The 23,900-nt window shown below is 39.6% G+C and overlaps 1 protein-coding gene across 1 annotated transcript; it reads left to right on the forward strand.

Annotated features, from left to right (window-relative positions):
• The first annotated feature begins 6,608 nt into the window (after positions 1-6,608).
• Positions 6,609-9,390, forward strand: LOC111798144 (SH3/FCH domain protein). Its single transcript, XM_023681131.2, has 4 exons — positions 6,609-6,765; positions 6,852-6,928; positions 7,026-7,116; positions 9,180-9,390. Exons 1-4 carry the CDS (start codon positions 6,737-6,739, stop codon positions 9,208-9,210), a joined length of 228 nt encoding a protein of 75 aa, XP_023536899.1. The 5' UTR covers positions 6,609-6,736; the 3' UTR covers positions 9,211-9,390.
• Positions 9,391-23,900: the final 14,510 nt, after the last annotated feature.

A 23,900-nucleotide genomic window follows, 5' to 3' on the forward strand; every position in this document is an offset into this window, starting at 1 on the left:
CTGGCTTTGATAGAAATCTTGCGGGGCAAAAGGCATGAAAGGAGGTGGGGACGGGATAAAGAAGACTTCTGTGCCTTCAGTGGACATCTCTAACCTCGAGCTTGTATTAGTCATGATACATTTTGAGACATTTTCAGACCGAATAAAAAACAACCATGTGAATGTTTATATCTAAAGTTAATAATATCATACAATTATGAAGATATGTCAAATGGGTACCGAAAAGTTTCGATTTTTATTCTCTCTTTCCCATTACATGTGATGGAGAATGTTGTTTTCACATCTCCTACTCCATTTAGTTGCTTCCTTTTTCTTTCCAAACACTAAAAGAAACCAAAGGTGATGAATCTCATAATGAATTCTCTCAAGCTTACACTGACTTTATTAACCCTTTTAATCAAAAAGGGAAGAAACCGTGTGGTGACCATTAAGCTCAAAAGCTCTCGAAATCTCTATTTAAAACCAAAAACATAAACAAAAAGAGAGACAAGAATATGTGTCGCAAAACATGACAGACATTAGAACATTAAAAAAATGAAAAGGGAATGGGAAAGAAACATGAATATTTGGTCGAGTTTTTTTTGGCTGAATCCAGAAGGGTTGTGAAAAGAGAGAGACAGAGAAGATCCATGGCAGAAACCAACCAAATCATTGGAGGGACATACAAACCTCAGCTTCCTTCAAACATTATCTTCTCTAATGTTTGTCCTAAGCAGACAAAAAGGAAAATCTGCCCTTTTCCCCATTCTTTCTCTCTCTTTCTAAGTGGAAAAAAAAGAAACATTTGGTGACATAATCTTACAAGCTATGAATATCTTTGGCAAAGGAAGCCACCTAAAGTTATGGGAAATCTTCACCAAATATAAGCAAAATTGACAAATCATTTGTGTATTTGGTTACCTAAACTCATGTTCTTTTTCTATTGGGATGTTATTTTTGGCTTTGTTATTCTTTGTTTACAAGTGGGCGAGTAACATTTAGACAATTATAGCCCGAAACTTTGACGGTTGTATCAGTTAAAACCCTAAAATTTTGTAAGTATACCCATTTACACGTTATGTTGAATTTCGTTAAAAAACTTTAATTCTATCCATTAGGGTAACGGTTCAAGTCCACCACCAGTAGATATTGTCTGTCTATTCCCTCGTTTTTATTGTAGTTATATGTTAGAGAGATAGTTCTCCTGCACGGAATGCATGCCGGTCTCGATCGTGTTAGATCGGAACACTAGGTTCACCTCACCATTTTGGAAGGGTTCTCAGAGGGCGTTAAGAACGTAGCTCAAATTTAGCACAACATTCCTTTCCCACACCTATGCTATTCGAGGTGGGTTCCCTATTTGGTCACATCTCGAGGCTCTACATAGGAGAGTAACATCCTTTTATCGAAAAGAAAAAAAATCAATTTATAACGCTAAACTTTGACGGTTGAATCAGTTAAAACCCTAAAATTTTGTAAGTATACCCATTTACACGCTATGTCGAATTTCATTTACAAAATGGTACTTTACATATGTGCAAACTTATAATTCTATCAATTAATGTAATGGCTCAAATCCACCACTAATAGATATTGTCTGTCTATTCCTTCGTCTTTATTCCAATTATATGTCAGAAAAGATAGTTCGCCTGCAAGGAGTGCATGTTGTCTCTATTGTGTTAGATCGAGACACCAGACACCAAGTTCATCTCACAATTTTGGAAAGGTTTTCTAGAGGGGGTTAAAAACGCAACTCAAATTTAGCACGACATTCCTTTCCCACCCTGATGTCGTTCGAGGTGGGTCCCTATTTCGTCACGTCCCGAGTTGGGTATGTTTTTTTTTGTAATTGAAAATGGGGAAATGGAAGTAAGAATACAAAATGATGAAAGAGATAAAGGGCAAGATGGGTGTGTTTTTTTTTATCCTTGAGTTACCATTAACAATAGTTGAATAAGGTATGGAGAGTGACAAGTGCTTGATATCCTCTAATTTATGCTTCTTCTTGCTTATGCCTTTAGCACATGCTATCTCTGCAGAACATGTCCTGCTTCCTGTTTACAACAAATATTACAACCTTCATTCAATTGTTTTTTCTCTCATCATCATGTTTCCTTACCCTACCATTAACTTCTCTCTCCTTTTTTCTCTCTCTTTTTTCTCTCTCTTGTTCTTGTTCTTTCAAATTATCTCTTTTTTGTATGCAAATAAACATGATGGTCTGTTTCCCTTGATGAGTCCCAATCTTCACAATTAGTACCCCATTCCCCACCATTCTTTTAAAAATTTGGAGTATGTGTGGGTAGATAGCTTGAAGGGAATAAAAACATTGGTAAAAAACTTGAGAAATATCCTCACTTGGATCGAGTCCCATTATGTTTTGCTTTGGAATGCTCAAAGGGCTCAACTTGGCAGCTGTTGTCTTCAAAGACATAGGCATATGGGCTATGAAAACTCATCAAAGAAAGCCACAAGACACACATAATAACTTGAAAACAAATAGAAATCTGGTCAATGAATTGAAATTACCCTAGATTTAGGTTTTTTTTTTTTTTTTTTTTTTTTTTTTTTTTTTTTTTTTTTTTTTTTTTTTTTTTTTTTGGATTCATGTAATAGTCCGGTACAAGCTCACTTCTAGTAGATATGGTTCTTTTTGGGCTTTACGGGCTTTCACTTAAAATTTTTAAAAGTGTCTAGTACGGAGAGGGTTCTACACCTTTATAAGGAATGATTTGTTTCTTTTTCTAATTGATGTGGGATCTCACAATACACTGGGTGGTGTGTCAGCGAAGACATTAGACCCCGAAGGGGGTGAATTGTGAGACCTCACATCGACTGGAGAGAAGAATGAGTGTCAACGAGGACATTGGGTTCCGAAGGGGGTGGATTATGAGGCTTCCACACCCTTATAAAAAATGTTTTGTTCCTCTCTTCAATCGATGTGAGATCTCACAATACACTAGGTGGTGTGTCAGCGAAGCCATTGGACCCGAAGGGAGGTGGATTGTGAGATCCCACATCGATTCGAGAGAGGAACGAGTGTCAGCAAAGACGTTGGGTTCCTGAGGGAGTGGATTATGAGGCTTCCACATCCTTATAAAAAAATGTTTTGTTCCCCTCTCCAATCGATGTGGGATCTCACAATACACCAGACGGTGTGTCAGCGAAGATGTTGGGTCCCGAAAAGGGGTGGATTGTGAGATCCAACATCGATTGGAGAGAGGAACGAGTGTTAGCGAAGACATTGGATCCCAAAGGGGGTGGATTGTGAGATTCCATATCGATTGGAGAGAAAAACGAGTGTCAGCGAGGACGTTGGACCCCGAAGGGGATTGATTGTGAGATCCCACATTGATTAGAGTGAAGAATGAGTGTCAGTGAGGACGTTGGACCTCGAAGGGGGTGGATTGTGAGATTCCACATCAATTGGAGAGAAAAACAAGTGTCAACGAGAACGTTGGACCCAAAGAGGGTGGATTGTGAGATCCCACATCAATTGGAGAGAAGAACGAGTGTCAACGAGGACGTTGGACCCCAAAGGGGGTGGATAATGAGATCCCACATTGATTAGAGGAGTGAGTGTCAGCAAGGACATTGGACCCCGAAGGGGGTAGATTGTGAGATCCCACATCGATTGAAGAGAAGAACGAGTGTCAACGAGGATGTTGGACCCTGAAAGAGAGTGAACTGTGAGATCTCATATTGGTTGGGGAGGGAACGAAACATTTTTTTACAAGAGTGTGGAAACCTCTCTTTAACCGATGCAGTTTAAAAACCTTGAGGGAAACTCAAAAAGTAAAAACCCAAAGAAGATAATAAAGGTGAGTTTGGACGGTTACACTTCATTTGCTTATACCAACAAGCAGCAGGTAGCTACCAAATTGAAAGCAAAACAAGGCCCATTCATGATAATTAAACAAAGCATCAGAGAAAGCCATGATATCAAAACACATATAGAAGGAGACCCTTTGAAAGACACACTTTGTGATATCAATTTTTAGGCATTGCCCAAAAAATGAGACTCAGCTGCCACTGCCACTGCCAACCGACACTGAAAACCACTCATTTTGCCCTTAAAAACCTTCAATTTCATCTACTCTCTCTTTCACTTTCGGACCATTTAATTTGATAGGGTAATGAAGCTGAATCCTCCACCTTCTAGGGTTTTTGGACACTGTCCTTTTTGGATCCGCCCCACATAATGTAAACTTGATGGTAAAGTTCAACATCCCCTAATTCATATATTTGAGGTTAATTCTAATTTGGAAATTATTTCTTTTATGACTCCAATGGGGTACCCTACAAATGAAAGGGAAGGTTGTCCATAGAGTTTCACAATTGTGACGATTCTGTTCTCGTTAGGTCTCTTAACGTAATGTTGCACTTATGTCGGTTAAGTCTTCGTACCTTAATAACATTCAATACACCATTTGCTAGCAAACACCTAAATCTACCAATTCTCGTAGCCCTACAATCTCGTAATTCTAATAAATGATCTTTGTCGGTGAATCCATTAGTTTAAATTTTGTATCTAATACATCATTGTTCTTAGTTCCCTCCGCTAAACGTTTATGCTACCCTAATGGCCTAAACCTATTTAGATCCCACACGAGACTATCTTCTATCCTTTAACTAACAGAATCAACTTACTATGTTGGTATTAAGCAGGGCTTTCCCTTTCCAGCTTCCCTTCAAAGTTTTTAAAATGCAATTGCTAGTAAGAGGTTTCTATGCTCTTATAAAGAATGTTTCGGTTTCCTCCGTAACTGATGTGGGATCTCACAATCCACCTCCATTCAGGGTCCATCATCCTCAGTGGCACTCGTTCCCTTCTCCAATCGATGTGGGACCTGGGTTTTTTGGGCTTTCTCTTTCGAAGTTCCCCTCAAAGTTTTTAAAATGCGTATGTTAGAGAGAGGTTTCCACATCCTTATAAAAAATGTCTCGTTCTCCTTCTAAAACGATGTGGGATCTCACCATTTAAATTACGAAAGTCGACTATTTGACACAATCTTCGAAGTTGAAAGACTAATTACGAGCTTTTCAAAGAAAAGGAATTGAATAAGAAGAGGTAGAAGGTTAAACACAACCAAAGATGTGTGATGATTTAGTGGGGAAAACGAAAGAGGTAGAAGGTTTGGGAGATGGGGTTGAAGCCGACACCGACAAGGACAAGGACAAGTCCTACAATAATAAAAAGAAAGAGAAAGGTGGGCCTTGTGAAGGGGTGAAGAAGATGAGATAATAAGGGTAGGGGGAGGCATTGTTGGGTGATTTGGAGGGTAAGTGAGAGACCCAAAAACAAGTGGGAATGTGTGATATTTGTACTTGTTCATTGATGATCATGTTATTCAAAACCATGTGGGTTTCACATGATTGGCACGAGCTGGCTAGGTTTTTGGTTATGTCGTGTTTCTTGTTCTTAAATGTTTTGTACTCCTAGTAGTTGCCTTTCTTTCTCTCCATTTTTAACTCTCTCTGTCCCCCATTAATGGCAGATTCAGGAACTTCACTGCCAAACCTCTGAGCCACCTTCTTCTCATACATCGCTTTACATGTTTTTTCTTCGATATCGTTAAAAGTATCTAATAAGTTGTTGAAAATCTTGTACGAGTTTAGTCTGTAATAGAACTCTAAGCTTTCTTTTTTTAACAAAAGTTGAACATGTCATGGCTCTATTAGACAGAAAATTTAAGAACGTATATATTCAATAGTTTTTAAAGTTTTGAGACTAAATATATAAGAATTTGAAAACTTAGAGGTGAATTCTTGATGGAATTAGAGGTGAAGCTGATCCAAGCCTTCTCCAAGCAGAATTCGTATTTGACTTATTCTGACTGAAATTCTTAGCTATCGATGATTTGAGTTCCTTTATTCATATCAATATCTATGTCAGGCTTCCCACCTCTGAATTCAAATCCACTGGCAATGAGAATCTCAAATCGAATTTTTTGAATAACATATCGAGAGATAATTGGATTTGTACCAATTGTTTCCTTACAATGGCTTGAACTAATCCGACACTCTTTCTGTTGAAAATTGTGATATCCCACACTGGTTGAGGAGGAGAACGAAAACCTTTCTCTAGTAGATACGTTTTAAAGCCTTCATGGGATGCTTGAAAGGGAAAGCTCGACAAGATATGTAAGCGGTAGACTTGGGCCGTTACAAATGATATAAGAGTCAGACATCGGACAATGTGCCAGCGAAAAGGCTGTTTCTCAAAGGGGTAGACACGAGTCGGTGTGCCAATAAGGACGTTGGGCCCAAAAGAAGGTGGATTTGGCAGGGGTCCCACATCAATTGGAGAAAGAAACGAGTGTGACGCGAGGACGTTGGGCCCAAAGAAGACAATAAGGATAAACATTAGAAGTCACTTTTAAATTCTTTGACTTTCTCAGTAATAAAACCTTTGACTTTTGTATTTGTTTGAATTTCTTATATTTATAATTTTATAGAAATATCTATCGACGTTAATATTGACATCGATCAATTCATAATTTAATATTTTTCCATTAATGTATGGTTTTGCAAATCATATTACTTAAAAATTTTAACATTTCTTCACGGCCCAGCCCAAAGTGCTGCTTCTTGGTTTGGATCACTTCATAATTTTGGACCAATGGACCAATTTTTGGTGTAGCGCTTAACAAATAAGCAGATCTGATCAGCTGTAATCCTAGATTTTGTAGTTCCATTCCTGTGGGCTGAAGTTGATTTTCCAATAGCCGCCGCCGCCCGCCGCCGCACCTCCGCCATGGCCTCCCCCTACGATCCCACTTCTCGGTCAGTTTTTGCAAATTCCTTCTCTGTTTTCTCATAGATGTTCGATTCATGTTCATTCGCATTAACATCGCTTATTGTTGAAAAAGGGAGGCGTTTCCTAAGAAGAAATCAGCCCCATTCAAGTTCTTGGTTCCTCTCATTTATGCCCCTGTTCTTCCTCTCAGTAAGTTTTAATTTTCTGGGTTTCTCTTTTTTTCGATCATTTTGGATGATTTTCAATCTGGGTTTGTTCGAATTTGAGTTTAAATTATGTTTTTCAGTTAGAATTGCGCTGCGGAAGAATCCTGTTGTGAGGGATCGGCTTTTCACGGCGGTTTTAGCTGGTGCTTTTGCCCATGGCTTTTACCTGGTGTATCCTTTTATCTCTTGCATTTTCTTTGATCATTGTTCATATCATATTGCATTGCGAATTCTTGAATCTTGTGATTTCAATGTTTGTCCGTTTGGTTGTTGTTGATCTGAGAATTGTGTCTCATCATCATTTAGCTTAGAGTTTGAAATGAAATGGAGTAGTATTACGGATTTGTTGATTTCGATTGATCTGTGCGATTACTAGTGATTTTGGCTTCATGCAAGCTAGTTGCAACCTACAATCCGGACTAGGGATGGGGTTTTGGGGTTATCTCACCCTCGTAGGTTCACGACCTTTTGTCCTAGCCATTGTAGCATTAGGGATGGGTTTTTGGAGTTAGCTCACCCTCACAGGGTCACGACCCTTTGTACCAGCCCTTGTAGCATTAGGGATGAGTTTTTGGAGTTAGCTCACCCTCGTAGGGTCATGACCCTTTGTCCCAGCCATTATAGCAATAGGGATGGGTTTTGGAGTTAGCTCACCCTCGTAGGGTCATGACCCTTTGTCACAGCCATTGTAGCATTAAGGATGGGTTTTTGGAGTTAGCTCACTCTTTCAGGGTCACGACCCTTTATCCCAGCCATTGTAGCATTAGGGACAGGTTTTTGGAGTTAGCTCACCGGGGACAGGTTTTTGGAGTTAGCTCACCCTTGCATGGTCACAACCCTTTGTACCAACCATTGTAGCATTAGGGATGGGTTTTTGGAGTTAGCTAACCTGTGCAAGGTCATGACCCTTTGTCCCCGCCATTGTAGCATTATGGATGGGTTTTGGAGTTAGCTTACCCTTGAAGGGTCACGACCCTTTGTCTATCCATTGTAGCATTATGGATGGGTTTTGGAGTTAGCTCACCCTTGAAGGGTCACAACCCTTTGTCTATCCATTGTAGCATTATGGATGGGTTTTGGAGTTAGCTCACCCTTGCAGGGTTACGACCCTTTGTCCCAGCCATTATAGCATTAGGGATGGTTTTTTGGAGTTAGCTCACCCTTGCAGAGTCATGACCCTTTGTACCAGCCATTGTAGCATTAGGGACGGGTTTTTGGAGTTAGCTCACCCTCGCAGAGTCACGACCCTTTGTACCAGCCATTGTAGCATTAGGGACGGGTTTTTGGTGTTAGCTCACCCTTGCAGAGTCACAACCCTTTGTACCAGCCATTGTAGCATTAGGGACGGGTTTTTGGAGTTAGCTCACCCTTGCAAGGTCATTACCCTTTATCCCAACCATTGTAGCATTATGGATGGGTTTTGGAGTTAGCTCACCCTTGCAGGGTCACGACCCTTTGTCTCATCCATTGTAGCATTATGGATGGGTTTTGGAGTTAGCTCATCCTTGCAGAGTCACGACCCTTTGTACCAGCCATTGTAGCATTAGGGACGGGTTTTTGGAGTTAGCTCACCCTCACAGAGTCAAGACCCTTTGTACCCGCCATTGTAGCATTAGGGACGGGTTTTTGGAGTTAGCTCACCTCGCAGGTCACGACCCTTTGTCCCAGCCATTGTAGCATGTTCTTTCTCACCAATCTTTGAGTTTGTGAGTGCATAGGCTGTTGGGAAAGCCATCAATGCATATTACCATTGGATGAACATGTAGGTCAATCGTGGAGAATGTGGTTACTTTTAGGCATGATTGTCTAGTGTCTCGAGACTTAAGCGATATCTCCCGAGACGTATCCATAGGTGTTTTAAGAGAAGCTCCATGGTTATTGCTTATTGTCGAATAGTTACATCCCGTGTGCAAGTCAGAACACTTCTCTCTACCAAAGACATTTAGTTATGTTTTATAGCCAAACGTCATCCCGAACTTAAGCTCGGGAAAAGGATTATTTGGAGCCTTGTGCATTTGGCTCTTACAATCTCATTAAGCAACGAGTTGCGTGGAAACGCTTGTAAATACTCGAGCGTTGGTCTTTGCTTGTCGTGAAACTTCTCGGAAAGACATACGATGGTAGTTTTGAAATTTGGTTTAGAATTCAAACGCTTATAAAATAAAAGCTATTCCATTTGCATTGTCATTCATTTTATGTATAATATACGAGTTCCTTGACGTTTGGATGTTCAGAACTGATATCTACGACGCCGAGAGCAAGTGATCCTTGGATACCCATAATTCTTTAGTATCATAGCTTACTCCAATGGTAATAAATACAGTACATTATTGATGGATGCTCTTTGTTTACTCAGTCTCTGAGCACTCTGCCTTTGAAAATTTTGTGTATTACTTGCTACACTTCATTATTGTTCAAATCAATTAATGCTTTCCTTTTTCTTCATTTTTGTATTACCTGTCTTCATGGATATAGTATATTACATATTACATCGTGCATAACTCCCGTGCAAACAAGATATGTTCGAACATATCCCACATCGATTGGAGAGGAGAACGAAACATTCCTATGAGGGTGTGGAAATCTCTCTCTAGTAGACGCGTTTGAAAATCGTGAAGCTGAAGGCGATATGTAACGGGCTAAAGCGGATAATATTTGCTAGTGGTGGGCTTGGGTTGTTACAGATGGTATTAGAGCTCGGTATCAAGCGGTGCGCTAACGAGGATGTTAGGCCCCTAAGGGGGTGGATTGTGAGATCCCACATCGGTTGGAGAAGAGAACGAAACATTCCTTATAAGGGTGTGGAAACATCTTCCTAGTAGACGCGTTTTAAAACTATGAGGCTGACGACGATACGTAACTGTTAAAGCGGATAATGTCTGCGAGTCATTTGTAACAGCCCAAACCCACTGTTAGCCGATATTGTCATCTTCGGGCTTCCTCTCAAGGTTTTTAAAATTTGTCTGTTAGGGAGAGGTTTCCACACCCTTATAATGGGTGTTTCGGTCTCTTCCCCAACCGATGTGGGACCCCAAATCCACCCCCCTTCAAGGCCCAACGTCCTCGCTGGCACTCGTTCGTTTCTTCAATCGATGTGGGACCCCCCAATCCACCCGTTTGGAGCCCAGCGTCCTTGTTGGCACATCGTCTCATGTCCACCCACCTTCAGGGCTCAGCCTCCTCGCTGACACATCGCTCGGTGTCTAGTTCTGATATCATTTGTAATAGCCTAAACCCACCGTTAGCAGATATTGTCCTCTCTAAACTTTTCCTGTTGGTGTGCTTTTGGCAAAAGGCATCCAACCAACCCCTTTCGATCTTTAACTGTGCCCTCTTACGATCTTTAACTATGCCCTCTTCCTTTGGTAGGTCCCTAAAAAGATGCTAAAAATCTCTTTTTTAGCCTACTTGGTGAGCTAACGTTGGCAATGTGTCACGCACACCATGTTTGATGAGTTGTGTATGGAAAAAGTGCCATGTCCCCATGACACTTCGTGTTGGATACTCTTTGTTGCACTTTGCCCACAATCCTCCTCGTGTATTCCTTGTGCCTTCACAAGCCCTACCATTTAACTTTTCCCTCTATTTAAACCCCCTTCTCTCATTCTTTATCAATAACTCAATCCAAATTGCTATCACTTATCCTCTCTCTCAACATGGCTCTCGTTTCTAAGTCCATTGATTCAACGATGAAGAATCGTGTGTATGGAGATGTCGAACATAGACAATTTTTTTCTCCAACGTTTGTCTTAGGACAAGAAGGAGATGACGACGACGATGATGGAAGCTACGACTATGCTCCAGCAGCATGAGTCTGTAGTTGTCGAGCTTAAGAATAGACGTTGACACAATCATTAGGCATTGAGATTTTAAATGATTTCTTCGTTGTATACGTGTACGTGTCGTTTGACGCATACCATCCAATATGTGTAATTTGCCCTTTCATATTCTCAAGAGTCTCTTCCTTGTCAAGTGCTTTTTAGTAAGGTTTCAAAGGTATTTTGAGGTGAACATATTCGTTCACCACTTCAACCATCAATTGGGTATATCTCTTCTTATTTGGTCATTTTGGGACTCGTTTATATTAACATATTTATCCAAAATTGATTGGTTTAGTCGATCCGCTCAATACAAATAAGTTCTTCTTTCATTTTTTGCCATAATGAGTTGTGATTTATTCTTAATAACAGAGACTAAATAGGCTATAAAAGAAGAAGAGAGACTAATATTCTTCGAACTAAGCATTTGAGCTATGAAATTTTTGTAATTGAGTCACCGAAAAGAAAAAGAAAGATGAATCTTGTTGATATAAGTAATAGCTATCGACTATTTTAACCAATTCTTAACCATCATATTTTGAAGATCGTTCCTACTTAGATGTGATATTGGTTCATTAGTTTACCCTTCTTTTAGTTTACCCTTCTTTCATCGAGTGTCACCTACTTTTGCCTTGATTTGTCTTTGAGTGTCATCGTACTTGGAGAAGTTCTACTCTAAAACGAACGGTTACAACTCGATTTTCAACACTTAATAAAAGAATCCATGTTGATCTGTGAGGGTCGATTTCCAACACAATCCATGTTGATCTGTGAGTGATACTTTTTACTCTTAAATGCAGCTCAAGACAATTAAATAACATGATCATGTTGTAGAAAAAAAAGGGTATGTCAGAGTTATTAAGTGTCAAATATAAATTTCAAATCGTAGTCAAATGTTCGGGTTATTAAGTGTCGAATATAAATTCCAAATTGTAGTCAAAATCTTAGGCATGGGAATTACATCAAATTTTTGCATTATCTAAATTTTATATTTTCTATCCACCACTTGAAAATAGCGTAACGTTTATAATTCAGCACGAAATTAAACTTCTAATTCTTAGTTAATTAATATAATTCTCTCTTTGATTTGAGGTTGCGTTTTGAAAAGTAATGTTTTGAAATCGTATTAAAGTTGATAATTTTAAGTCACCACAAGGCTGTGATGAACGAGTAACCATAACAATAAAAATAGTTATCATCACTTATACACCGTAATCGTAATGGTAACTGTAACCATGATCTTTCTGATATCTGGTCAATGTGAAACTTTGGTTTAGTTGCATTCTCAACGGTTAATATCTCGAGAAGTATCTCACATTTTTTTCGTTATTATATTTAATAGAGATAATCGTATATCTAAAAGTGGTTACCGTATCTCTTTACTTATAATTTAATATTGACTATTGGGAAGCTAAGGATCGAAATAGTAATGGAACAACTTCCTCATGTAGGTCTCTTGAAAAAGACTAAGAATCTCTTGCTCTTTTTTAGCTCACTTGGTGAACAAACGTTGGCAATGTGTTAAACACACATGTTTGATGTCTTGTCTATGTGAAAAGTGCTACATACATGTGAGAGTTTGTGTTGGACACTTTTGGTTGCTCATTATCCACAATCTTCCATGTGTATTCCCTATGTTCCAAAAGCTTACCATTCCCTTTTCCCTCTATTTAAACCCGTTTAAGTTTCGATTCGTAGCTCAATCCAAACCCTCGAACATCTTTCTCTAGATCGATTCCCTCTCTATTCTTAACATGGTTCCCATTTCCAAGTTGATAGCTTCAACGATTAACAATGATACCCATGGAGATGTCGAGTATAGACCTTTCACTACTCTAGCACTTGTAGTAGGATGGGAAGGAGATGACGATGATGATGACGACAATGGAGATTACGACTACGCTCCTGCTGCATGAACCCTAGCTTTTGAGTTGATGAATATTGACATGATCAATATAGAGATGTTATGAACTTATGCGTAACTTTTTTTTCTCGATATCTTACATTTGCCTTTTCATATTCTTAAGAGTCTATTTGTCCCATACTTTATGATGAGCTTTTAAAGTTGGTATTTAGATGTGACTATGTGCCTTACCTATGTTCTAACGACAACGAATACATTTCTCATTTTCTTTGGTCTTTAACAATAAGCTAGCAAATCTTTAAATGTCTCGACACAGTAACATAATCAGTATCATTCATATTGCAAGTCACTAAACTACTATGAGAGCGACTCATCATGACGGTTCACGGTTAAAGAAGAATATAATAGCATAGCAACATGCTAAAAAATTAAGTATGACAATTAGTCCAATGTATATTGTTAAGTGTTGGAATCAATCTCGTCGAGTTCGTTGGAATTAAATTATTGTGTAATTGAGCATCACGTGTATGACTCACACGTTAATAAGAAAGATCGAACTTATTATTGATAGATCTAGAAAACAAAAAAGTACAACGATTAACAACAACATTTAACAAAGAATAGAAATGCAACATTTAACCAAACATGTTCGATCAAGTTAAAAGCTTAGGATGATTGCAATTCTTAACAAGGTAAAATGACTACGGCAACACTTAACAAAGAACAGAGAGCTGAAGACAACCTTTAACACATTGTGTAACAGTCTAAGCCCATCACTAGTAGATATTGTTAGTTTTGACCCGTTACTTATCACCGTCAAATTGTGTATCAGTTCAAGCCCACCACTAATAGATATTGTCCATTTTGGCCCGTTGTATATCGTCGTCAGCCTCACAATTTTAAAACGGGTCTACTAGGAGGGAGTTCCATACCTTTATAAGGAATGTTTCATTCCTCTCTCCAACCGATGTGGATCTCACAATCCACCTCTCTTGAGGGCCCAACATCCTCGTCGGCACACTGCCCGATGTCTAACTCTGATATCATTCGTATTAGTCCAAACCCACCACTGTATTGTCATCAGCCACACGGTTTTAAAACTTGTCTACTAGGGAGAGATTTCCACTTTTATCAGATTTCCACACTTTTATCAGAAATGTTTGGTTCCTCTCTCCAACCAAAATGAGATCTTGATGAAATTAAAAATTTAGATGTGTGGTTTTTTTTGGTGTCTTCGTGCATGTAGTATAATACATATTACATCGTACATAACTCCTAAGCAAAGAAGATATGTTCTTTAAAACATAACTAAAGGGATAACAAGAATCTTTGTCTCTTCTTATACACTCAACTATCAACATGAAAACCATATATATTTTTTGGCAAAAGGCATCCAACCAACTCCTTCTGTTCATTAATTGTGCACTCTTCTTTTGGGTAGGTCCCTAAAAAGATGCTAAAAATCTCTTTTTTAGCCTACTTGGTGAGCTAACGTTGGCAATGTGTTGAGCACACCATGTTTGCTGAGTTGTGTATGGAAAAAGTGCCATATCCTCATGACACTTTGTGTTGGATACTCTTTATTGCACTTTGCCACAATCTTCCTCGTGTATTCCTTGTGCCCTCGTAAGCTTACCTTCAACTCTTCCCTCTATTTAAACCGCTTTCTCTCGTTCTCTCGAGCTATCACTTTCCCTCTATTTAAACCACTTTCTCTCGTTATCTCGAGCTATCACTTTCCCTCGATCTCACAAACATGGTTGTTGTTGCTAAGCCCATTGATTCAATGATGAAGAATCTCGCACACGGAGATGTCGAACATAGACACTTTGTTACGTCAACATCTATCTTAGGACGAGAAGGAGACGACGACGACGACGATGGAGGATACGACTATGCTCCAGCTGCATGAGCTCAAGCTACCGAGTCTTAGAATATACACCGACATGATCACTAGTGGGAATGAGATTTTAAATGGTTGCTTCGTTTTTTTTCCTTTTAGGGAAATACGAGATGTCTCTTTGAGTTCACGATTCTCGAGTCTAATCTCAATTGTTCGACTGAATACCCGTTTGGGCTTTGTAAGCTATGATACCATATTAAATCATCAATATACCCAAAAGCTTAAATTGATCGGTTATATGAATTCTTCAACACTCCTCTCACTCGTCTTGTTTCGTATGTACGTTTTGCGTTAGCGGATTTGGGTTTTGATTTTTTTGTAGACTATAGATTACAAAAATGTGTTTCATTCGATTGTATTCGAAGCAATGCTTCACAACTAGTGGTCTTGTGATTGGTTATGCTCTTTGTTCTAGCTTGCTTGCTTGTGATAAACAAGTTTGCCATTACCAAATTTAACTATCCTGGCCTTGGAAACTAGCCATGTCCATCTAAGCTCACATTTGTGTCATTGCTGATAATTATGGGTGGAGCAGTTGGGTATGTGGCTACAGATTCTGCATTTACTTTGACTGCTTGTTCATGGGCGTTTGCTTATTTGGTGGCTATTAGTACTGAGATGGTTTATATCAAACGCATGGCTACAAATCATGGGCTGAACACATTGGGTTTTGTTTTTGGCCCCGGCCAACGGCTAGCAGATATTGTCTTCTTTAGGCTTTTCGTTTCAGGCTTCTCCTCAAGATTTTTAAAATACTTCGGATAGAGAGAGAGGTTTCCACACTCTTATAAAAAATATTTCGTTCTCCCCTCCAACCAATGTGGGATCTCACAATCCAACTCCCTTCGGGACCCAACGTCTTCACTGACACTCGTTTCCTTCTCCAATCGATGTGGGACCCCCAATCCACTCCTTTTGGGGCCCAATGTCCTCGATGACACTCGTTCTCTTCTTCAATCGATGTGGGATCCCCAATCCACCCCCTTTGGGGCTCAGCATCTTTGCTAGCTGGCACATCATCCGATGCTTGACTTTGATACCATTTGTAACAGCCTAAGCCAACTGCTAGCAGATATTATTTTCTTTAGGTTTTTCCTTTCGGGTTTCCCTTCAAGGTTTTTAAAATGTGTCTGTTAGTGAAAAGTTTTCACACCCTTATAAAAATTGTTTCGTTCTCCTCCCCAACCGACATGGCATCTCACAATCCACCCCCCTTCGAGGCTCAGCGTCCTCGGTGACACTCGTTCCTCTCTTCAATCGATGTGGGGATCTCACAATCCACTCCCCTTCGGGGCCCAGCATCCTCACTGGGACACCACCACGGTGTTCATCCCCCCTTTGGGACCTAGCATCCTCGTTGACACACCGACTGATGTCTTCCTCTGATACCATTTGTAATAGTCTAAGGCCACCGCTAACAAATATTGTCATCTTTATGCTTTCCCTTTTGAACTTTCTCTCAAAGTTTTTAAAACGTATCTTGCTCGGGAGAGGTTTCCACCCTTATAAAGAATGTTTCGTCCTCGTCCCCAACCGATGTGAGATCTCACATACAATAATCTAATTTCCTTGATCTGAGCTCTGTTGAAATAAATGCTCGCTCTGATACTAATTTGTTAAAATAACACTCACAAAACTGTGAAGGAGATATCGAGAGGGGAGAGACAAGGAGACAAAGAATTCTGAAAAACCTTTTTCTATTGGTCTCTACTTTTCTTCTCTACACTTTTGCTATGTGTTGTTTTGCTATGCTTTTTAAAACAAATTAATCTATAGGTTTTATAAAGGATCCATAAACGCACACTTTCCTAAAATAATTATTGCCTTTCACTTTTTTTCTTTTTACTTTTACGACTCAATTTTAAAAACTTATTCAAATTAACAAAATTAAAACTAGTTTTCGCCATTTAAGTTTATTCCAACAAAACTCCTCCTTAAACGTAAATGCTCCTGCTATCTGTCATGTCAATCATCTTCTTGTATTTGTCGAAAAGTACTTTCGGTAGCGGTTTCTTAAAGATGTCTGCAACTTGATCCTGACTTGCCACAGGCAGAAATTCCACGTTTACTTCCTTCACTTGATCTCAGATAACATCGAACGTCAATGTGTTTGCTTCTTTCATAGTTCACTCGGTTCTTGGCCAACTCAATTACTGATTTGTTGTCAACTTGTATTACGGTTGCACCTCGTTGCTTTAGCTTCATCTTACTCAACAAATTTCTAAGCCATACTGCGTGACACACACACCAAGATGCTCCCACATACTCAGCCTCACACGCCGAGAGTGTCACGATCGGTTGTTTCTTTGAAAGCCAAATAAATGCTGTGTTGCCCATGAAGAATACATAACCCGATGTACTTTTTCGATCGTCTATGTCTCCGCACCAATCATTGTCAGAGTAACCGACTAATTTGTAATCTTCTGTTTTGAGTAGAATAGCCCAAGTGACACCGTTCCTTGGATGTATCGTAGGACTCGATTCAACGCCTTCCAATGTGAATAGATTGGCTCCTCCATGAACCGACTTATTATGCCGACACTTAATGAAAGATCTGGCCTTGTGCATGTAAGATAGCGAAGGCTTCCCACCAGGCTCCGGTACCTATAGCATCTACTTGTTCTCCTTCATCGTACTTTGAGAGTTTTGCACCTGGTTCCGTTGGTGTTGATACCGGGTTGCAATTTTTCATCTTGTACTTCTTCAAAATCTCCTTTGCATATTTCTCGTGTGATATAAAAATGTCTGTCTCTCCTTGTTTAACCTCCAAACCGAGGAAAAACTTCAACAAGCCCAAGTCTGTCATCTCAAATTCTCATGTCATTGTGTTTTTGAACTCTTCTATCATTTCATCATTGTTGCTTGAGAAGATGAGATCATCGACATAAAGAGCAACAAGTATCACATTACTTCCACTCTTTTTTGTGTAAAGTGAATGTTCGTGGGGACATTGCTTGTACCTGTTCTCCTTGAAGTATGTATCGATGCGAGTATTCCATGCTCGTGGTGCTTGTTTCAACCTGTAAAGCGCCTTCTTCAATTTTAGTACGTTCTTCTCTTCTCCAATTTTCATGTACCCGGGAGGTTGTTCGAGGTATACTTCTTCTTCAAGCACACCATTCAAGAATGCTGGCTTGACATCCATTCAAAAAATCGGCCATTTGAATTGAGCTGCTTGGGAAATGAGCAATCGGATTGTCTCCATTCTAGCAACGGGAGCAAACACTTTGTCATAGTCGATTCCTGCCTTTTGCTTGTATCCCTTCGCAACAAGTTGCGCCTTGTACCGCTCAATCTTGCCTTGAGCATTCATCTTTTTCTTGAATACCCACTTCACACCTATGGGCTGACTTCCTTCCAGTAATTCTGTCACTTTCCATGTGTTGTTGCGATGAATCGCTTTAATCTCCTCATCCATGGTAGTTTGCCACTTCGTGTCTCGCACCGCCTCTTCAAGCTCATATTTTCAGCATCTGCCAGAAAACATACAAGGTGTACCTCATTTGTTGAGTCATACAAATCTCACAAATTTTGCATTTTGGGTTGTCGTGGTTCATCTTCATCATCGAAAATTTCTGAGTCTGTTGGTGCAGCGACTGATGATTCTCCAACTTCGATATTGACTTCCATCGAATTGTTCTAGTCCCATTCGCTTGCTTCATTTACTCGCACATGGCGACTCACGATCACCATCTTGCTAATCGGGTCAAGTAATTTGTATCCTTTTGTCTTCTCATCATATCCAATAAAGATATACCTTTTTCTTTTATCTTCGAGTTTCGTTCTTCGTTGATCCGGTACGTGAGTATAAGTCACACTACCGAACACTTTGAGATGAGAGATTGTAGGCTTTTGTCCACTCCAAGCCTCTTGTGGTGTTTGATCATCTAACTTCGCATGTGGACATCGATTCTGAACGTAGATGATGCATTGCACGGCTTCTGCTCAAAATTCCTTCAGCATCCTTTTGCTCTTGAGCATTAGCGAACCATGTCAAGAATGGTCCGGTTCTTTCTCTCGGCCACACCATTTTGTTGAGGGGTGTACGGTGCGGATAGAAATCGCCTTATGCCTTGCTCCTCGCAGTACTCCATGAAAGCCGTCGAAGTATACTCGCCACCTCTATCGGATCGTACAGCTTTGATGTGTCTACCAGTTTCCTTCTCCACCATTACTTTGAACTTTTTGAACACCTTGAATGCCTCGAATTTTCCTTTTAGAAAGTAAGCCCAAGGTTTCCGTGAGTAATCATCGATAAAGGAAATGAAATACCTCTTTCCGCTGAAGGACTCGGGGGTAATTGGTCCACATATATATGTATGGATCAACTCGAGAGGTTGTTTAGCCCAAAATTCAGCCTTCTTTTGAATTGAGGTTCTCGCATGCTTGCTGAGCACGCATTCTTCACAAAATTTTCTTTCAAAGTCTATGTTTGGTAGCCCATGTACCATATTCTTCTTCACTAACTTCTTTAGGCCGCCATGATGTAGGTGACCAAAACGGAGATGCCACAGTGATGCCTTGTCTTCTACATTGACTCGCAAACACTTTCTCGTATGCTTCTTAAGTTCAATTTGTACATCCGATTTCTTCCTATCTCGACTTGAGCAACCAAACACCCTTGCTTATCGTTCAGGTATTGCAAGTGGTCCTTTAAGAATATCGAGTAACTTTTCTCTGTGAGTTACCCCATACTCAATGTGTTGGTCTTGAGATCTGGTACGTAATAAACATCTTGGATTGACCCCATTACACCATCCTTTTGCAATAAATGCATACCTCGGCCTTTGACCTCCACCTTTGACGCATCTCCAAATGACACGTGACCATCTTCAATCTTTTGCATCTCTTTGAATAGGTACTCGTGATCGCACATATGGTTGCTTGCCCCTGAGTTGAGGTACCACAAAGTGTCGTTGTTGATGTTCTCTTCATCTTGAGCCATCAAAAGAAGACCTTCATTTGTTGTGTCTTCCAAGGCTAGGTTGGTTGTTTCTTCCACCTTTTCCTCGACTCGACAATCTCTTGCATAATGACCCATTCTGCCACAATTGTAACATCTGTCGGAGTTACAATTATTTGCATAGTGGCCATATTTTTTACATTTGTAACATTGGATGTTGGAATTATATCCTTGACCGCATCCTTGATTGCATCCTCTTCCACGCCAATTTGCTTGGCTCGATAGTCTCTTCTCCTTATAAATTTTTTCACTTTTGTTGCTGATATGAACCAAGAGACATCAATCATACAATATACTTCAATGAAGATGTGAAGAGAAGGTTGTCAAAATTATCAAAAGATGTTTAAATTCATGCTACATTGAAGAATAATGAAGTTTGATTGTTGTAAATTTTGGGTGGGTTACAATTTAGAGTAATTTAGAGTTATTGTATTTTAAGACTTGTTATTTAATTTCGGTTACATTTACATAATGGTTAATTATGGCCATAAAGTATGAATGTTACGACTCTTGGAATACCCTTAATAGTTTCATTTTTGAGGTTATATAAAGCCTTATATGTTGTATTTGTAAGCAGACTTCGAAAATATATTAAAAGAAGCATTTGTGCTTTTCTTTTAGTCAATGGCTAAGTTTCTTTGCAATTCTATGTAGTTTAGGTTGCATGTAGAATCATTCAAGCTCGACATGATCAATCTTGCTTGTGGAGTGATTCGAATCTCAAGCAAGTGTTGTTGTCTTGAGATATTTGATCAACAAGAATCATTCAAGCTAGACATGATCGATCTTGCTTGTGGAGTGATTTGAATCTCAAATAATGTTCTTGTCTTCAGATATTCGATCAACAAGGTAATCCGAATCTTACCCCCCTTGTAGTGATTCCTTATCTTATCAGTTGCCTTGACCACCTCGACCATTCCCGCGACTTCCACGACCTCTACCTTGAATATTTTGAGAGTAGAGTACCTTTTCATCCTTTATTAATGCCTTAGTCTGAAGCGCTTGATCGAGTGTCTCCTCCTTCTTTTTCTTACGTTGCTCGTGTGCCTCGACAAAACCGGTGAGCTCATCAACTGTGAACTTCGCTAGGTCTTTTGACTCTTCTATCACACATACAACATTTTTGAAGTTGTCGGTTAACGACCTCAAGATCTTCTCCACAACCCGCGTCTCGGGTAACATTTCTCCGTTTCGATTTAGTTGATTTGTCACGGTATGTACGCGCGTAATGTAGTCAAATACATTTTCTAATTCCTTCATTTTCATGCTCTCCAACTTGCCACGCAGAGTTTGGAGACGCACGTGCTTGACTCGGTCAGTTCCTTTGAACACTTTTTCTAAAGTGTCTCACGCTTCTTTTGAAGTAGTTGCCCTTGCAATCTTCTCAAAGCCTGACTCGTCAACAGCCCGGAACAGCATGTATAATGCTGCCTTATCCTTTGATCGCAATTCTTTTAGCGTCTTGTTTTGCGCCGCTGTATAACCCGTGGTATCTTTTGGTTCTTCAAAACCTTCTTCGACCACCTCCCATGCATCTTGAGAACCGAGAAGAGCTTTTATTTGGATGCTTCAATTCTCGTAGTTCGTCTTCGTTAATCGAAGTAGCGACATTTGTTTCATCATATTCGCCATCAGCTCTGATACCAATTTGTTGAAATAAATGTTCGATCTGATACTAATCTGTTAAAATAACACTCACGAAACTGTGAAGGAGATGTCGAGAGGGGAAAAAATTCTGAAAAACCTTTTTCTATTGCTTTGATACTAATTTGTTAAAATAACACTCACCAAACCTTTTTGGCCTTTCATTTTTTTCTGTTGGCCTTTTACTTTTACGTTTTACCTCTCAGTTTCAAAAACTTACTAAAATTAACCAAATTAAAACTACTTTTCACCGCTGCTTTTCACGTTTATTCCAACAAGGTCCAACAAGTTCCTCCGTTCTGGTTTTTGATGTTTTTTCTGCCTTGGGTTCAAGTGGAGGAGATTGGTTTGAACATGATGCGTTTTATGCAGTATCCTTATCTTGTATATTTGGTTTTGCTGCAAGAAAAGCCATTTCTGCTACTGCTTTCACAGTTAATGGTGTGGTTTGGTCTGCCTCCTTTTCACAATTTCAGGTGGTGTTCTCTATCAGCAGTCAGTAACAACAGGAGTTAGAAGCGTCTCAGCAACAAGAAATGAGAATGATCTTGAGAAAAATCAAGGCAAGGGAGTTCTTCCCGGTAAACTTTCCTCTGTATAAGGGTTATAAAGAAATGTCTCTCTAGCATACGTGTTTTAAAAATTTTGAGAGAAAGTCCGAAAGAAAAAGCCCACAGAGGACAATATTTGCTAGTGGTGGACTTGGACTCTTACAAATGGTATCAGAACTAGACACCGGGTGGTGTGCCAACGAGGAAGTGGACGGTGAGACCTCACATCGATTGAAGAGAGGAATGAGTGTCAGTGAAAGGGAGTGTGTATTGTGAGATCCCACATCGATTATAGAGGGGAACGAGTGCCAGCGAGAACGTTGGGCCCCGAAGGGAAGTGTATTATGAGATCCCACATCGATTATAGAGAGGAACGAGTGCCAGTGAGGATGCTGGGTCCCGAAGTGGGTAGATTGTGAGAGTCCATATTGGTTGGAGATCCCACCTCAATTATAAAGAAGAACGAGTGCTAGCGAGGACGCTGAGTCCTAAAGTGAGTGAATTGTGAGATTTCACATTGGTTGGAGAGGAAAACGAAGCATTGTATGAAAACCTCTCCCCAATAGACACGTTTTAAAAACGGAAGCTCAAAAGTGGGCTTGAGTTGTTACGAGATTTGTTTGGTGTGTTAATTCTCCACTCCGTAATACCCTAAACACAGCCCACTTATATTCTCTTTGCTTTCTAAATAAATCTAGCCAAATTTGAATGAACCATATCTTATGAACTGGAGTCACGGCACAGCAACCATAGGACTTCACTTCTGTTGATATTTATGAATGATCACCAGAAATCTCGAGAGAACAGCTCCCATCCTTAAAATAGTGAAACCTATTGCAGTCTTGTACAACCTTTGAGATGGACTTTCTAGTAGTATGTCTGTTAAATCCCACGTAGATGTGAAAATCTCACCGCTAGCAGATATTATCCTGTTTGGACTTTTCTTGAGGGGACTTCCAACCGATGTGGGATCTCACAAAATTTTGAAATCTAAGTTGTAATCCGTTTCTTTTTTAAACGAGCTCAGCTTAAGAATCGAACGCCCTAATCGTTCGAATTGTAGTCTGGAGAAGCGTCCTCAGCGACGGAGTGGGCTCAAATCCCATGGAAGGGGGCGCCAAAGAGTGTGAGAGCCCTATTGCGCTCGAACCCCGTCGCACCACGAGGTGCTATCAACGAGTTAGATTGTTTGGGAATGCAGCCCCAATTGTACCGTAAATTATGTCCAAGGCTAAATATAGCTGAGAGACTAATAACAAACAACTTTTGACTCTACTACTTTTGATTATGAGGATATCAAAGTTTAGGTAAGTGATCACCGTGACTTAAATCTCCCCCTCTAAACCTTTCGAACAGTATTCTATGATGAGTGTCTCATTAGGGCCTTCTCAAGAGGGTTAAGGTTGTGAGGTCTTATAGACTTGAGTACATGTTTTTTTTCATCCTTATTTTACGCTAAGAACGATCTTTAGTGGATTTGATATGATACTAAAACGATAGAACAACTTTTCTGAACCAGTTAATGACCGTCATCTAAAAGAGGAAAAAAAGTGCAATGGTACACCTATGAAAAATGACTCGAAAATGGCCCGAAAATGAAAGTGTTTAAGTTTGATTTTTTTACTAATAGTATGTGTCAAATGCATCAAATTTGAATGTTCCTCAGAGTCTCGTTGAAAAATATTGAAAGAAACTTAGTTTTTTCACATAAGTAACTAAGTGTCTCCATTTGGGTCTTCTCGAGAGAGATAAGGTTGTGAGGTCTTATAAACCTGAGTACATGCTTTTTTTCTTTCTTATTATACGCTTAGAACAATCTTTAGTGGATTTGGTATGATATTAAAATTAGAAAACAACCGTTCTAAACAAGTTAATGACCCTTGTCTCAAAGAAGAAAAAAAAGTGCAATGGTACACCTATGGAAAATGACTCAAAAATGGCTCGTAAATGAAAGTGTTTAAGTTTGGTTTTTTTTACTAATAGTATGTGTAAATGCATCAAATTTGAAGGTTACTCAGAGTTTAGTTGAAAAATATTGAAAGAAACTTGGTTGTTTCACATAAGTAATTAAGTGTCTCCATTAGGGTCTTCTCGAGAGGGTTAAGGTTGTGAGGTCTTATAGACCTGAGTACATTCTTTTTTTCTTCCTTATTTTACACTTAGAACAATCTTGAGTGGATTTGGTACGATACTAAAACGAGAAAAGAACTTT

The sequence above is a fragment of the Cucurbita pepo genome, chromosome 7 (assembly GCF_057944985.1).
Source record: "Cucurbita pepo subsp. pepo isolate OVF chromosome 7, ASM5794498v1, whole genome shotgun sequence".
Classification (NCBI taxonomy): domain Eukaryota; kingdom Viridiplantae; phylum Streptophyta; class Magnoliopsida; order Cucurbitales; family Cucurbitaceae; genus Cucurbita; species Cucurbita pepo.

Bases quoted from the DNA above. Each gene is read 5' to 3' on its own strand.
- LOC111798144 (XM_023681131.2), top strand. From the start codon at position 6,737: ATGGCCTCCCCCTACGATCCCACTTCTCG. The intron at 6,766-6,851 runs GTCAGTTTTTGC...TTGTTGAAAAAG, and splicing joins CCCTACGATCCCACTTCTCG to GGAGGCGTTTCCTAAGAAGA. The intron at 7,117-9,179 runs GTATCCTTTTAT...TTGGATGTTCAG, and splicing joins GCCCATGGCTTTTACCTGGT to AACTGATATCTACGACGCCG.